This window comes from Pteronotus mesoamericanus, unplaced genomic scaffold (genome assembly GCF_021234165.1).
Source record: "Pteronotus mesoamericanus isolate MK-2021 breed Mesoamerican mustached bat unplaced genomic scaffold, CSHL_Meso_final contig_72, whole genome shotgun sequence".
Lineage (NCBI taxonomy): Eukaryota > Metazoa > Chordata > Mammalia > Chiroptera > Mormoopidae > Pteronotus > Pteronotus mesoamericanus.
This window is the reverse complement of record NW_026555242.1, coordinates 1,826,498-1,841,557: the sequence shown is the minus strand read 5'-3', so window position 1 is coordinate 1,841,557 and position 15,060 is coordinate 1,826,498. Positions and strand designations below refer to the sequence as shown.

At 52.8% G+C, this 15,060-nt stretch overlaps 1 protein-coding gene across 4 annotated transcripts; it reads right to left on the bottom strand.

Moving 5' to 3' along the window:
- Positions 1–2,849: 2,849 nt before the first annotated feature.
- Positions 2,850–10,952, bottom strand: SH2B1 (SH2B adaptor protein 1). Of its 4 annotated transcripts, none has more exons than XM_054582768.1 (11): positions 10,897–10,945; positions 9,276–9,303; positions 7,884–8,911; positions 7,499–7,600; positions 7,170–7,261; positions 6,883–7,058; positions 5,060–5,263; positions 4,672–4,883; positions 4,361–4,532; positions 3,800–3,899; positions 3,440–3,619 (listed from the first exon to the last, which is right to left on the bottom strand). In XM_054582768.1, the coding sequence occupies exons 1-11, from the start codon at positions 10,900–10,902 to the stop codon at positions 3,583–3,585; spliced, it is 2,157 nt and encodes a 718-aa protein (XP_054438743.1). In that variant the 5' UTR covers positions 10,903–10,945; the 3' UTR covers positions 3,440–3,582. The 4 variants fall into 4 exon arrangements, with proteins under 4 accessions (XP_054438740.1, XP_054438741.1, XP_054438743.1 ...); XM_054582767.1 differs by having other exon boundaries at positions 3,493–3,619; positions 4,305–4,532; positions 10,897–10,946; XM_054582765.1 differs by lacking the exon at positions 3,800–3,899 and having other exon boundaries at positions 2,850–3,619; positions 10,897–10,947.
- Between the last annotated feature and the right edge of the window lie 4,108 nt (positions 10,953–15,060).

The window sequence follows — 15,060 nt, the reverse complement described above, 5'->3', positions numbered from 1 at the left end:
AAAGGGACAGCAGGGAGCTGGCATGTGGCAGCCAGGTGGGTGGGGGCCCCGGGCTGGGTGCAAAGCCACAAGTTGTTGCTGAGCGGCTGGCCTTGGTGTCAGCTTCCTCAGAGAGGCAGCTGCTCTGAGCCCCCCACCACACCCCCGCTCTGGGATGGGGGCATCTTTTGGTTATTACCAGGTCAGCTGCTGGAGCAGCGGGAGGGCAGCATGGGGTGTGGGTGGGGGAGTAAAGGAGGGCAGAGAGAGGAGAGAGGTTCAATGAGAGTAATGGTGGAAGGTCAGTGAGGGGAGGCAGCCTCACGACCCTGACCTCAAGTACTTCCTTGGTTTAGACCTCAGTTTCCTGAAATGAACAGTGAGGATTATAGTCTACTGAATGGGTTCTTGGGGCTCCTTCCCTCCCTGGCGCTCAAGTTCCTAAGCAGACAATGGTACAGGAGACAGGGAGACAAAGGAAAGGGAAGCCCCGCTTTTGGGGAGTGGGTAGGCCAGCAGGAGTAGATGGCACTTAAGGATTTAGTCCCCCACACTCATCCCTTCCTCCTCCTGGATTTAGGAGAGGGCGGCCTCCCGGGTGAGTTGAGGACACAGTACTTCCTCCCTCCCCCTCTTCATGGTTCCAACAAACCCCTCCCCTAAAGCAGAATCCTGCTGTGACCTGGGGAAAGGGGGGCTCAGACAATGGGGTATGAGTGTCCATCGACAGGCACCTCCACCTGGCCCAGCACCCACCCACCTCCTTAGGCCAGAGTCAGGCTCAGCATCTGCCAAGCCTTTTGCACCGGCTGGCTTCTCCCCGCCACCACCTGGAGGAGTGACAGGAGCACTGTCTTAAAGAAGCAGGAATGCCCAAACATGGAGAAGGGGGAGAAGACTGGACAGATCACAGCTTCAAGGGAGTTGAGAGCACGAGGCGGAGGAAAGAAGGCAGGCTTTACAGGGCACTGCTGCCAACACGGCCCTTTAAGGATAGTCACTTCTACCTCCCTCAACTTCCCAGAGGGGAGAAATGAAGCCAGGAAGGGAAAGCACCAGCCAAGAGCTGCAAAAGCATCACCATCAGGGTGAACTGGGATGGAGGAAGGCTCAGCAATGAGTTGCTCCTCTCTTGACTCCTTCCCACTGGGGGTCTCCAAGCCAAGAGCTGGCAGGTGTTCTTCCCTTCCTAACCGAGAGCCGATGCTTAGAATGGGAGAGGTCTAATTCTGAAGGATAGGGAGATAGAGCCTGGCCAATCTGACCAATTCCAAACTTGAATTGTACTACCCATAAATGATAGGAGGGAAATAGTCTCTTAGGTTCCTCCAGCCAAGACATACAAATCTTGGGGTAGAGGAGGGGTCCACGTACCCCTCCCCACCCGTCTTCAGAAGGTAAGTCCCAGAAAGCTGGCAGGGTTTAGGGGGAGGGAGAGCCTTGGAGCACCAGTTGCTGCTAGATTAGGGGAGGATCAGGCCCTGCCTACGCTGGGACTCCATAGTCTTTTCTCACCATCTCCCTTTCAGAATATATAGCACCCAGATCCCCAAATCATCCCATTTTTGCAAGGCCAATTTCATCCCCAGTCTCCTGAAGCCGAGGTTTTGGGGAGTCCCAGGGATTAAACAAACCTTGGAGAGCCAGCAGGCTTCTCCCAGCTAGCCCCAAGTCTGTGTGGCCTGTGAGCCCAGCTGTCTCCTGTCCATCTCCCAACAGGACACAAGGCCCAGAATAGCAAGGTCATAAGCATGGGTAGGGCCTAGAGGTGGGGACAGAGGCTGAGGGGCATGAGAGCTGCAGCACGCTGCTTGGGAGGAAAGGGGAGAGGCAGGATTGTGAGAGACAGAGCTGAATGGAGGTGGGAAGGGGAGAGGGCAAAGCAAAGTAAGCCTTCAGAGTATGGCACCTCCTTGTTGGCACCCACCAGGCGCAAAGCTGGGAAGCCCGGGGTTGCCCTCCACTGGAGGAGGGCACAGCTGCAGTTCGAAGAACAGAGCCTGGGTTAAATGGGTGTGGGGGTGTGGACTCAAGGAGGAAGGGGAGATGTTGCCAACTCAAATACCCACAGGGCCAGGCATGTCATGTGAGTGAAGTGATCTGGCGGGGATGGAGCAGATGTGGAAGGTGGACCGCATGAAGCTGGATCGTCTGATTCTCAAAAGCAGCCAATAATATGAACTTTTATGTGGAATTCCAATGGAAACACTATCCAGGTCAAGCAAATCACGTCAGCAGCTCCAACCCAGATGCAACGTCCTATTTTACAGATGAGGATGCTGAGGCGTGGAGTGGCTACACCTTGCCCAGGCCATGCATCAAGTATGGAGGCAAAGCCAGGAGTAGAAGCCAGTGCTCTTTGCCCTCTGTTCTCCAGCTCCCCAGCTTGGCTCTGAGAAGGGGGGCCATGAGCCTGTCCTTGGACCCCTCTGCAGCCAGATTCCATGGCTGCCACATTAAATCTCCCCCAGTACAGCCACCATGCCCCCAGCCCAACCCCCGTGATATCTCCCTGCCTGCTTTCTACCTAGGGTAGGAAGCCTTAAACTGAAGAATTCAGAGCAGGAGGTCCTTGGAGATCATCAATATTGCCCGTTCATTGTCCTGTCCTATTAAGAGGACTTGGCTGGAGACCTCAGGAAGCACTGTTTGGCTCTGCATTTACCGCTCAACAAACAGGACAGCCCACAGAGGAGCAATGGACAGAAAGTACAGGGAAATGGGGGCGACAGGGATTTGACCTGACCCAGCCCTCTGCCTCTCAGCTCTGGAGCTCACACCACGAGTGGGCTACCTTCCTGACCCACCTGTCCCAGCCCCCACTGCAAACACTGGCCACAGCCACCACAATGAACTGAGATAAACCCTTTTATTTATTTATGCTTCTCCATTTTGTTTAAAACAACAACAACAACCACCTTAATATTAACTGACAGCCCTTCCCCCTCACCCTTCCTTGGGCTGGGGGGTAGTTAATGAGGAAATGGCCCCCAGGGATGGGGCTGACCATAAGAGCCCCTTGGGGAGGTAATGGAGCCTGAACCCCCTCCCCAGTGGATGGGGCACCTGTAGTGTATGAACTGGGGAGTTGACAGGGCTCTTGAACCTCTTCTTGTACCAACATATATGCCCTTGGCCATCAAGGGAAAGGAAGCATATGGGGAGGGGATTCCTACCGCTCCTCTATGTCCCTGCTCAGCCCCAGTCTCAGGAGCTGAGGGCTGGGGAGCAAGAAAGTGGAGAAAGGGTGGGGGTAGGGTGTCTCACACAAAGGAGTACTGGTTATTAATGGCTCTGGGGTGGCCCCCTTCTTCTCCATCGCCCCCTAGTGGCAACTGCTGGAGCTGCACCATTGGTGTTGCTCCAGAGACCCCACCAGATCCAGGGCCTCCCTGGACCTCCACGCCTGGTGCTATGGCCTCTTCCAATTCAACCACGGGGACCAGCTCAACCATGGGGACCAGCTCTTCCTGGATCCCTCCACTGCCCACTTTCTCTTTCTCTTGCCTCTCTTTGGCTGCTGTGGCTGTTGCTGCCGCCACTTCTGGCGCCCCCGACGCCTCTTCTGCCCCAGGATGTGGGGGATCTGTCCATGAAGGGGGTTCAGGGGGCGGGGGTGAGTCGTGGGAGGTGTTCGGTTCTGGATAGGAATGGTAAGAAGACAAACTGATTGTGGAGGGAGGCAAGCTCTTGCAGCAGCCTCCCCTTCACTCATCCCCCCAGGAGCCATGTGCTATCTCCCCCACATCCAGTCTCCTGAGCAACCCCCCATCCATGGAAGATGGATCATGGGCGGCGGTGAGAGGAGGACCACACTTACACACAGTCACTCGCTCCGAAGGGCATGAGGGTGGAGGAGGCATCGGGGTAGCATCGATCTCCCTCGCACACCCCTGCATGGCTCCCGGCCTGCTCTCGGCCTGGGGGGGGGAGGGGCAACGTGGGGACAGATGGGACGTTGGGGGTGGGGAAAAGGGATAGATCAGACAGGGACATCAAACATCAAGGGAAGGGGGAGGGATATCAAACAGAGCATTCCTAAGAAGGGCAGGCCCAAGGCAAGGTTGTGAGGAAGGGCAAAGACAAGGCTGGGGAGGATGTATCTAGGAGACAGACAAATGATGGAACAGAGGAGTCTGATGGAATGGGAATGCACCAGCCCACTCTCAACTTCCTCCCCAGCTCTAGCCAGGAGCCCTCTGCCTTCCTCTCAGCGCACTTCTTTCCCTTGGAAACCCCAACACACAGGCCCCTTCTTTTCCTGCGCTCCCTAACAAAGCCTCTACTGCTCACAGTCCCCCACCCCACCTTTCTGGCACACACACCTCCTCACTTCTTGGGTGCACGGGCACCTCCTCCCCTGCAGACCTGCTCTGCTCACCCTGCTGTCGCTGGGAGGACACAACATAGCTGCCAAGGACAACATCACTGGGGCCTCCAGACTCCAGCGGGATGGGGTGCACCCGGAAATGCTTGAGCATATCAAAAATGGACTGGAACCACAGGTGCTGGACCCGGCACTGACCCTCCTCATTCAGCGACAAACGCAGGTGCTGAGGGCAGGATGAGCAAGATGAAGCGGGAGCCCAAGTCCCTGCCAATTACGGAACACATCTTCCCTGGATAACAATGTTCCCCCACTCCACCCGCAAGCCCTCGGCATAGAACAGAGCCTTTTCCTCAGTCACTCACCTTGGCCTTGCCCTGGAAGTTGAAAGTGAGGACGTATTCACCCCGCCTTGTCTCACTCTGACGTACCAGGAAAACACCATGGGAGTCGGTGCCTCCGGCCAGTACTAACTGGGCAGCCTTGAGTCGAGAGAGCATCCCGTGGAACCAAGGATACCCTGAGAGGGGCTGGTCCCCCTCACCTCCCTCCGATTCCCCCTGGAACAGGAATGACCCTTCAGGAAGGAGAGAGGGAGGGAAACCTGAGTGTCAAGGAAGCTTCCCCCATCCTGGGAGAAGAAAGCCTTGCTTTCCCTCTCCCTGGGTCAGATTTCACAGGATCCCAAGACAAGAGTTTCAGGTAGGCAGGCAACCGGACCTGGACACAGACTCACACTCACACCTCTGATACCTGTGGCTGTTTCCGGAGTGTCCAGGGGTGGGTAGGGGGCCGAGAGGGGATGCACTGTCCCTGCTGGGAGTCCCTCTTCAATGGGGATGCGGGGTGGCAACTCTGGGGGAAGCAGTTCCATTGAGTCAAAATGGGAGGCAGCAATGGAGACGGAACTGGGGGAGATGGATGCCGAGGGGCGGTCTGAAAGGCCCCCATATGCCCCTGAAGAAAAACAGAGGCGGCAACGTTGAGAACCAGAGAAGCCACTCTTTGGCAGGACTGGCGGGCCTGGGCCACCCCTGTGAGCGCTGGCAGGGTCAGCTGGATGAAATGCTGGATCCTACTCTAGGCAGGGACCCCTGGTGTTTTCTACCAATGGATTCTAAGTTGTTTCATACCACTGCTCAAGGGCTACACTTACTGAAAGGAGGTCCTAGAATCCAAAAGAGCCTCTATCTTTTTTGAATCAAAGCTATTGCTGCAGAAATGGAGGGAATACCTCAAATATTTTTGCATTAAAAAGGGGTCCTGTTTTGGCCAATAGGACAAAGCCTCCAACTCTCAGAGGCATCAAATATCCTCCTTCTAGTAAATTCCCTATATTAACCAACTTGACCTTCACATTAATTTGTATTCATGTATCTTCCACTTTAACCCGATTGTCCCATCCAATTTTTTCACATTTCCCAGGCTCTCTGCTCTCACCATGTGCCTCCTCCAAGCTGTGTTCTTTTCTCTCACCTTCTCTGTGTAATATTCCCTATTATTCCACTTTCGCTGATTCTCTTCCACCTCCGAGCTCCAAAGGCACTTCCTGTTTATGGTGCTCAGAGGACACTAAGTACAGGCTCTCCGTTTCAGAGCCCTGCTTTTTAGAAAGTGATGTCTATTCAGCTAGACTGTGAGCCTATGGAGGGCAAGGAGCTCATCTCAGGCATGTCTACATTCCCCCACTCTGCCCCTGAGCCTAGCATAGAGCCAGATAGGCACTAGGGCATCCCCAAATGTCTGCTGAGTGGTAGGCCTGAGCCTACAGGAATGCCCGTACACAGTCACTACTCAGAAGACAGGTATATGTGCAGTGTAAAGGGCAGCGCCTCAGGCATCAAGCTGTCATAGCCCATCTTTGTCAGCGTCTCCCAGGTAACATTAGAAAAGCCATTTTTCCTCCTTGGTGTTAGTTGCCTGAGAACACAGGGGATTGGAACTGATGGCTTCAAGGTCCATTCTAGCTTAAGGATTCTATAATTTGTTTTACTCACAGAATACAGCCTGTGTGCTAGGCACTGTGAAACTGAAACTTAGAACAGAAGGTCATGAGGAAAGGGTGTACTGGAGTCTAGAAAGGTGAGCTGGGGTCAGATAGACTTGCAAGTCTCTGTGTGTTTATGTGTGTGAATAAAGGTATGCATGTGTTTAGTCAGGCCAAGAAGTAGAGCCAAAAGAAAGTTTGGTACCATCAACACCAGCACAGAGACACAGATTAAGAGCAAGACAGAGATGTGCACAAAGTGTTCCAGACGCCTGGAGAAGACAACTTATCTCCAGCCAGAGTGGTGGTCTGCATAATGCTATGGAAAAGGTGTCAAGGCTGGGCATAGAAGGCAGGCTAGGAGTTTCGGTGGGGCTTATGTGGGGCAGTGATGCTGTGGCCCTCAATGACAAACTGTGGCTCGGCATGCTCAGGGACGAAAGACAAACAATTGGTGGGTGGGGATGGGTCGCTGAGGAGCAGGAATGGGGTTACACAGTAGAGTCTGAAGAGAGGGCCTGGGGCCTGGAAGAACGGCGTCTTACATGGCAGGTTCTGAAGCTCGTAGCACTCAAGGCTCGACCCTTACCCTGCGACAGGCGGTCGTTGCTCTCGCTAGGTCCCAGCAGTAGATCCTGGCTGGGCAGACTCTCTGAGTGATTCAGGCAGGGCAGCTCCAGGCTGTCTGTGTTCTCCCTTGTAAGAAATGAGGTCCCAGGGGCCAGAGGGAGGGTCATAGGGTGGGGACTGGTAGCAGGGCAAGGTCTGCAGAGACAGGGAAAATGGTGCAGGGAGGAAAATCACGAGGTGAGAGGCACAAGGCCACTCCCCACCCCAGTCGCTGGTCCCCTCTGTGCCAGAAGTCAGGATCCTCACCCCGGACTCAGGCATTCTTGGATGTCAGACACCCAGGCCTTCACATGTAGAGCATCAGCTGTTTCCAGGATATACTCTGAGGAGCCTTCCACCTATGATGGGGACAACAGGAGGCCCATAGGCTATTTCTAGTTCCTGAGGCCTTAAGCTACCCCTAATAAGAAGAAGAACATCCTCCCCGCCACCCCTGAAACGCTTTAGCCTCAGGGACATACTCTCAAGGTGACACACGTGCACCTCCTTCCACCAATGTCCCTTCTTTATATGTGCTAAGTGCTTTTTCCCCAATACAAGTACTTCAAGGGGGCAGGGAAGCTCAGGGTTCCCACCTTAACCACAAAAGTGTTCTCCCGGTCAGGCATCTCCAGGGCTGTGGTTGTCCGCACATCTGTGATGGTAGAGCAGGGAATGCTGAGTCGAGGCCGAGATGCCTAGGTAGGAAGAGAACAAGATCCAGATTTTTGGTGGGCAAAGACCATCTTTCCCTTACCTCCAGAGATTCATCTTTCCTTCTACATCCTGAGGGAGTTAGACAAAAACAAATAACACTACTTTTTCAGTCTTGCCCACAGTTGCTACCTCAGAGTCAGGAGTTAGCTTTAAAAACCAAAGTAAGCAAAGTTATGCCTATGGGCTATTACCACTCTGGCAGCTCACCCACTCACTCCCAGTCACCGCCCGCGCCACCCCCCCGCCCCCTGCTCTGGGTCTCACCTTGGGTGGCACAAAGAACTCCAGACGACTTCCTCCTCCTCCTTCTCCTTCACTTCGAAGCAGTAAGCGACACTTCTGCCACTGAGGTTGCCCTCCTCCCCCTGAGGTAGGCCCAGCTGCCCCTCCTCCCCGGCCCACTCCAGCTGGGTCAGGGGCTGCCTCTTCAGCCCCCATGAAACTCAGCAGCTCTTCCCTCTGCACCATCCCTGCTCCATCCTTCAAGGTCCCTCCTCCCCGACTGAGTCTCAGCCTCTCAAAACGGTGAGTCCATCTGTCCCCCGGGGATGTTCCATCACTAACCAGTCCCCTGCCAACGGTCCCAGCCCCACCAGAGGAGTTGGAGTTGCTGTTTCCACCTAAGACTGGGGGGCCTGATGAGGTCTCTAGGGGCCCGGCAGGGGAGGGAGGGTCAACAGTCCCCCGCCACTGCAGGATGCCACGGACTGAACCGCGGACAGAGCGACCCACTGAGCGGAGGGAGAAGCGTTTCTTTAGCTTCGGCTTGGAGGAGGTCGTAGAAGAGGAAGAGACCGAGGAAGGGAGGGGGCCGGCCAGGTCCTCAGATGATCGAGAAGGGCCCAGCACGGCCAGGGGCCCACCCACCCTACAGCTCTCAAGGGACAGGTCATGTGCTGGGATCTCCACACCAGGACTCAGAGGAGCCACGATGGGTGGTGAGAGGGAGCCAGAGGCCCGGGCTACCTCAGCTTCAAAATGTTGCAGGAAGAGCTCAGCAAAACGGCGGGAGAAGGCAGCCTCAGCCCCAGGCCCTGCATATTGGGGGTGGGAAGCCAGGTAGAGGCGAAAACGTCGGGCAAAATCCAGGGCAGCAGCCCGGGCATGGGACTCGCAGAACTCCCGCCAACTAGGAGGCGGAGGTGGTGGTAAGGGGGGAGGAGAGGGGAAGGCCCCGTCCTCTAGGGAAGGGGCACCATTCATGATGGTCCCCAGGAAGTAGAGAGGGGGAACCTGTGGGGAGGGGCAGCAAAGAGGGAAGCGGCCAGAAGACACGGGGTGAGCGGCAGCAGCTGCAGAAGGAAGAGAGGCACATACACCAAGTCACTGCTGAGGTGGGACTTGGGGCAGAGCCCCACCCGAGCCAGAATCCCTTCTCTGGTCTAGACTCCTCTGAAAGCAATGGGGAAGAACACCAACTGCTACCTTCCCTTTCCCAGATCCTTGAACCCCAGAAGCCCCAGCCAACAGGCTCCCCAGTGTCTAGCCTGCACCTGTCCTGCTGCCTTCCCAACCCATGTTCCCAGGCTTTGGTTCCAGGAGTGATAAATGGTTGTGGAGCATCTTCCTCTAAAAAAGAATCTTTTTCACGTCACCTCCCTTCTCTAAAACGGATCCTTCGATATTTATCACATGCTTCCCACATGCTGTTCTTACCTTTCCCTGTGAGAGGCTTTAATAACCTCTATAACAGATGAGGAAACCGAAGCTCAGAAAAGTTTCAGACCTCCAAGTCTACTGTTTTTCCCACTGCATAGTCCTTGTCCCCGGGGACTCGCTGGACCAGCCTCAGTCATAGCCCCTCACTGCCCCAGCTCTCAGAGGAGTGAGGTCTGCAGAGCTTAGAGACCCTGCCTCATGTATCATGAGGTCCAGCTCTGATGAGGGAGGCTGCACATTGAGGAGGATGGATGGATGATGGATTGAAACAGCAACTGTCTTGAAAGCTGACCCCAGGGCCCAGCACCCAAGCGCTGTGTGAGGAAGGCTTGGAATGGTCACAGCCCACTTCTCTGGAGCCCCTTCAGTCTGGGGCTCAGAGGCAGCAGCACCAGGTGAAGAAAGACTATGGGTTGGGTCAGGGCAAGTCTTTGCTGGCCACAAAGTAAATAAAATACACAGGGGGCTGGGGCCCTAGGACTTCTCACATCTGTCTTCTCTCATGGGGGAGTGTGCCCTAAAGGCTGGCTAGCCTGCTGGTTAAGGCCATGGGTTATGGAATCAGACTTGGAATGAAATCCAGGCTCTGACACCTATTAGCTGTGTGATCTTGAACAAAGTATATGTCCTCTCTGAGCCTTAGTTTTTGTATCTATAAAAGAGCTAATGATCGCTAACTCCTAAAATTGTCAGAAGAATTAAATGGAAACATGTCAGTGCTTGACACAAAGTAAGCACATGGTAATGACTGCCATTATTACTATCTTTATGGGTTCCAATCTTCTAGAACAGAAGTTAGAGAAGGAAGAGATTTCCCAAGGTCTTACATCTAGCAAATGGCAGAACTGGGCATGGAAGTTACAACCCATGGCTCTTTTGTTAGTGTTTCTTCCCCATACTATACTAGAAGATGACTGGCACCAGGACTGGGGAGAGGGTAGCTCAGGAAAGTCTCCTCAAAACCTCAGACTCCTCTTCAGAACCACAGTCAGCAACCCCTCCCCTTCCTCCTTGGCCTAAGCCCTACACACTCAGATGGCTCCAACCACAGGGACAATTCCAAACCAACGAGAAGCCAGGAGATGCAGGAGTCATGGAGCACAGGGGAACTGAGCCAAGAGGTGCGGACACAGAAGAGAAACGAATCTCTAGGCAGTGGCCACCTCAGCTCATAAGGGCCCCCCCAACCCTCTACACCACAAGCAGACCCAGCCCCCTTCAGGCCCGCTGACCCTGCGGCTACTGAGCTGGTGATTCAAGTTTCTCTTCTGTCAAGCTGGACTGAGACACAATTTCCCGGTGCACCTGCCTCTTGGCTCAGTTCTGGTATTTCCCGAAGGGCGGGTGGTGGAGGGTTCAAGCTCCGCTCCTGGCTCGTACCCACCAGGCCTGTTGCAGTCCACTTTGACCCGACCCTACTCCCTGAACACCCTTTACCCACCCCGGGGCCGTAGTCTTCTGGGGACCAGCCCTATCTGCTGTACTCTCCGGGGCCGAGGGCCCCTCCTGCCTCTGGCCCCCCACGCCCGCTCCCACCCAGGGCTCCTCGGAGGCGCCGGGGCCGGGTCGCGGAGAGGGAAGAAGGACTTGAAGAGGGGGGTTCCGGTTCCGGTCCCACCTGCATCTCGGTCCCCGCGGTTAGCTCCGGCGGCGGCGGCAGCTCCCGCTCCCTGCCCCCCCCCTCTGCCACAATCTCCCAGTCCCGTTCTGCGCAGGCTCCGGGACCCCTTTTCTCGTCACCGAAGGAAGCGACCATAGAGAAGAGTGGCAAGAGGGAAGGGCACCTTCACACTCACTTCCGCCAGCCTCCCACTCCGGGCAACCCTTAAGACCTAACAGGGTGTCACTATTGGAGGGCTCGGTGACAGAACAGCCGTAGGTGGGGGTTGGGTTCCATCAGAGCGTCCCCCCAGAGAAAATTCGGGACAAAGGAGAGAAGTCAATCATAGAGAAGCCACTTTAGGCGGTAGAGTCCCGAGGGCCTGTTGAAGGCTAGAGTGGCCATCCAGTAGCGGAAACCAGCGAGATGACAAGGCTTTTCGAACTGGCCCAAAGAAGCCTAGAGTGCCTGGACTAGTTGCGGACGGCTTATCGCCCCCGAGACGCTGGGCGCGGGAACACGCGGATGACCTTGGTGCGGCCCCGAGAGGAGGCGGAGCCTGAACTTTCGACCTTGGCACTGAGGAAACAGACTGGAAGTTGGGACGGATTCCATCTCTGACAGGAAATAAAGGCAGGGGTCGGTGTGGGGCTGAGAGAGCCAAAAATGATGTCAGTTTTGGACGTGCTTGGGCACGTCTGGAGGCAGGTGGATGTACAGCCTGTAGTTCAGAAGAGCCAACAAGGCCAGATACAGGAATTGAGAATCATTGAGGTATAGACGGTAGTTTAAATCAAGAGCATGAAGAGATCCTCTATCAAGCCAAGCCTCTCATTGTCTCTCATTGACCAAACTCCAACTGCCATAAGCAATAAGGGAATCTATTTACTCAAGCAATTGAAAATTCCAGAATAGATTAAGCTTCTTCAGGACTAGCTGAATAAAAAGGCCAAAGGATATCTGGAACCTGTGGTTCACCTTCTCTAGGCCCTGCTTTTCCCACGCGTTTGGCTTCACCCTCAAGTAGGCTTTCCTCTCTTGGTGGCGAAATGGCTTTCCATAGCTCCAAACTTAAGTCCTAATACCTTAGCAACTCTAGTAGGAGCATGCCTCTTTTCCCAGATTTGCAATATTCCAGAGTTGATTTCAGCTTATTGATTTGCATTAAGTTCTCATCCTGGAACACAGAGGCAAGTGACCCAAGAGTTTGGTGATGGGTAAATGCCTTAACTCACGCGAGAATGTTTGTTCAAGGCTGAGGCTGCTGGATGGAATTGGAAAAATTTGTGGTGGAAGGGAAAGCTCTTGACTGTCCAGCCTTAGTCCCCCAGCTTTAGTGCTCTAACCAAACCAACATCAGCTCACAGATGCCCTTTGTCTCTATCACCATCTTTGGTCATCCATCTTCCCAGTTCAGAGAAAGATATCAGTGAAAAAGATGTTAGTTCTCTGATCATCTTCCTCCTCCCTCATACCCTCATACATTCTTTCACTGTAGTTGGATCCATTGTTGTCTCGGACAGACACAGATGAGGAATACAAGGAAGGCAAAGGGCTGGTGATGAGGTTAAGTTTGAAAGCTGTCCAATAAAATCTTCTGCAATGAGTAAAGTGTTCTATATCAGCACCATCCAGTGTGGTAGCCGCTAGCCACATGTGGCTATTAAACTCTTGATACAGGGCTAGTGACTACTGCATTAGACAGTACTGGAAGTGTATGTGGCCAGCTAGGCAGAGCTGTATAGCGAAGGTGGATCTATGGTCTGAGCTGCACAAAGCAGTTAGGTGGTGATCAGACATGAATAGTGGTTGAAACCATGGATATGAATTAGATTGTCTGGGTAATATATGTAAAGAGATCCAGGGCCTAATTCTGGGGAACAAGCAACATCTGACAGGCTGGCAAAGAAAGAGAAGTAAGAAGTCCTGAGATAATGTCTTGGGTCACGTTTCCCAGAAGCAGACACTGAGAAGAGGATTTGTGTGCAAGTTATTTACTTCAAAAGTGTTACCAGAAGAAACCAGTAAGGGAGTAGGAAAAGCAGGAGAGGAAACCAGGCAAACTTGTAATCTCAGGCAGCTTGATCCCACAGGGGAGCTCTGGATGTAAGTTATGCCTCAGCTTTGTCAGGAAACAAGGGAACTGGGCCTTACACATACCAACATCACTCAGCTGTTGACCAAGAGTTACCCCTGGGAGATGTCAATTCTAAGGCGAAGCCTCTAGTAGCCCGAGGGCACTCCTAAAAACAAAAACAACAAACCCTGGAAGTTCAGGTAGAAACCACACACCAAAGACCAGGGATGTATGTGTGTGGGGCGGGGAAGGGTGGGCAAAAACAAATGATAAGTAGTGATCCCTGGTACTGCTATTGTCTCCTGTACAAGACACTGATGAACACCATTGCTGAGTGACCTTGGTGAGAGTAATTGTAGGGAAGTGGTGGAAGCAGAAGCCAAATGGCAGAAGGCTGAGGAACAAATGATATGTGACTAAGTGGGAGGAGGGATGTGGAGAGCTGTCCTACACAGTTTGGCCAAAAAGGGAAGGAAAGAAATATGGAGGGTTGTAGTTTGAGAGAGAATATTTGCTTATTTATACCCTGAGGGAGACCTAATTATGTCAGAAATCTGAAGAGAAATGAGCCAGTAGAGAGGATGGTAATTGAAGGAATGAGTTTTGGGGAAGGTGGGAAGGGTGGGATCCAGGGACCAGGTTAAGTCCAGCCATTAATAAGAAAGTAAGAAACACTTCTTCCTCAGTAACAGGACATGTAATGCTCAGGATGTTTTCAGCTACAAGTAACAGAAACCCCAACTTAAGGTTGGTTTAACAAAAAGAGGGGGAATTTGTTGGTTCACAGAATTGAAAAATCAAAGGTAGAATGACTTCAGGCATGGCTGGAGCCAGCTCAAACAATGTCCATTTGAACTTGATCTCATTCTCTTAGCTCTGCCTTCTTCTGGACTATCTTCATTCTCAGACAGGTTGCACCCTCATAGATAGCAAGACGGCCACCTGAAGCTGCAAGCTTACATTCTATCAGATTAACAACCCTAGCAGAAAAAGATCATAGCTTTTTCTCCAATAGCTCCAACAAATGCAATAAGGTTGAATCTCATCAGTTCAGCTTGGGTCAGCCAATGGCCATCTGTCGTATAATAAAGAATGTGTCCTATGTTCCTGCACAGAGATTTAAAAATGCTTGGTATTTCCAGAGTGATAGAAATGTATTTTATTCATGAGCCCCTTAGATCACACCTGAGTTTTTACTAATGAGGTGTCTATTGGCAAGCCCCTAGACAATCTTCAGGATAGGGAGCTGGTCACCAGAAAGACCAATCCTGTGATAAGACGGTTGGGATTTTGAGCCAGCTTGGCCTCCAGGGAGGGAAGAGGGGCCTATAGATTGAGTTCACGTGGTGACCATTTAATGAATCATGAGTAATAATGAAACCCCACTACTCTGGACAGTGAAGTTCAATGGGGCTTCCCGGTCGCCAAATACACTGATGTTCCAGGAGGCCAATATGCTGATTCCATGGGGAAAGGGAAAGGACATTCTGCATTTGGATCTTCCCAGACCTCACCCTGTGTCTCTTCGTTTGGTTGTTCCTGACTTGTATCCTTTATTATAAAACTGTAATCATAAAGTATAGCAATTTCCTGCATTCTGTGAGTCGTTCTAGCAAATTGCCAAACCTTGTGTGTGGGGGGGGAAGTGATCATGGGAAACTCTCAGATATATAGCCAGTTGGTCAGAAGTGCAGCTGGCATTTGATGTGGGCAGTCTTGTGAATAACAGGGCCCTTAATCTTTGGGGTTTGTGCTAACTTCGGGTAGTTAGTGCCAGAACTGAACTTTAGTACACGAGCTAGGGTTGAAACAGAACACTAATCCTGAACCAGTCCTTTTAACCAGCAGGAACAGATTATGCTAATTGGTGAACACTGGATCATGAACCAATCTGTGATTGGGAAAAGCATGGCAGAATGTGGCTCTTCAAAGGGAAACCAGGGTGACTGTAGAGGATGGATTCCAATGCTTACGGGATAGTTGTGGAGGTCAGACTGACCCTCCTACACCCTAAAAGAAGAGGATTTCTTGTATTTTTCCTTCTTTCCTGGGACGTCCCAGTCAGCCTTGGTGCTCTGGTCTGTACCTCCTGCCTCTCCAAATCA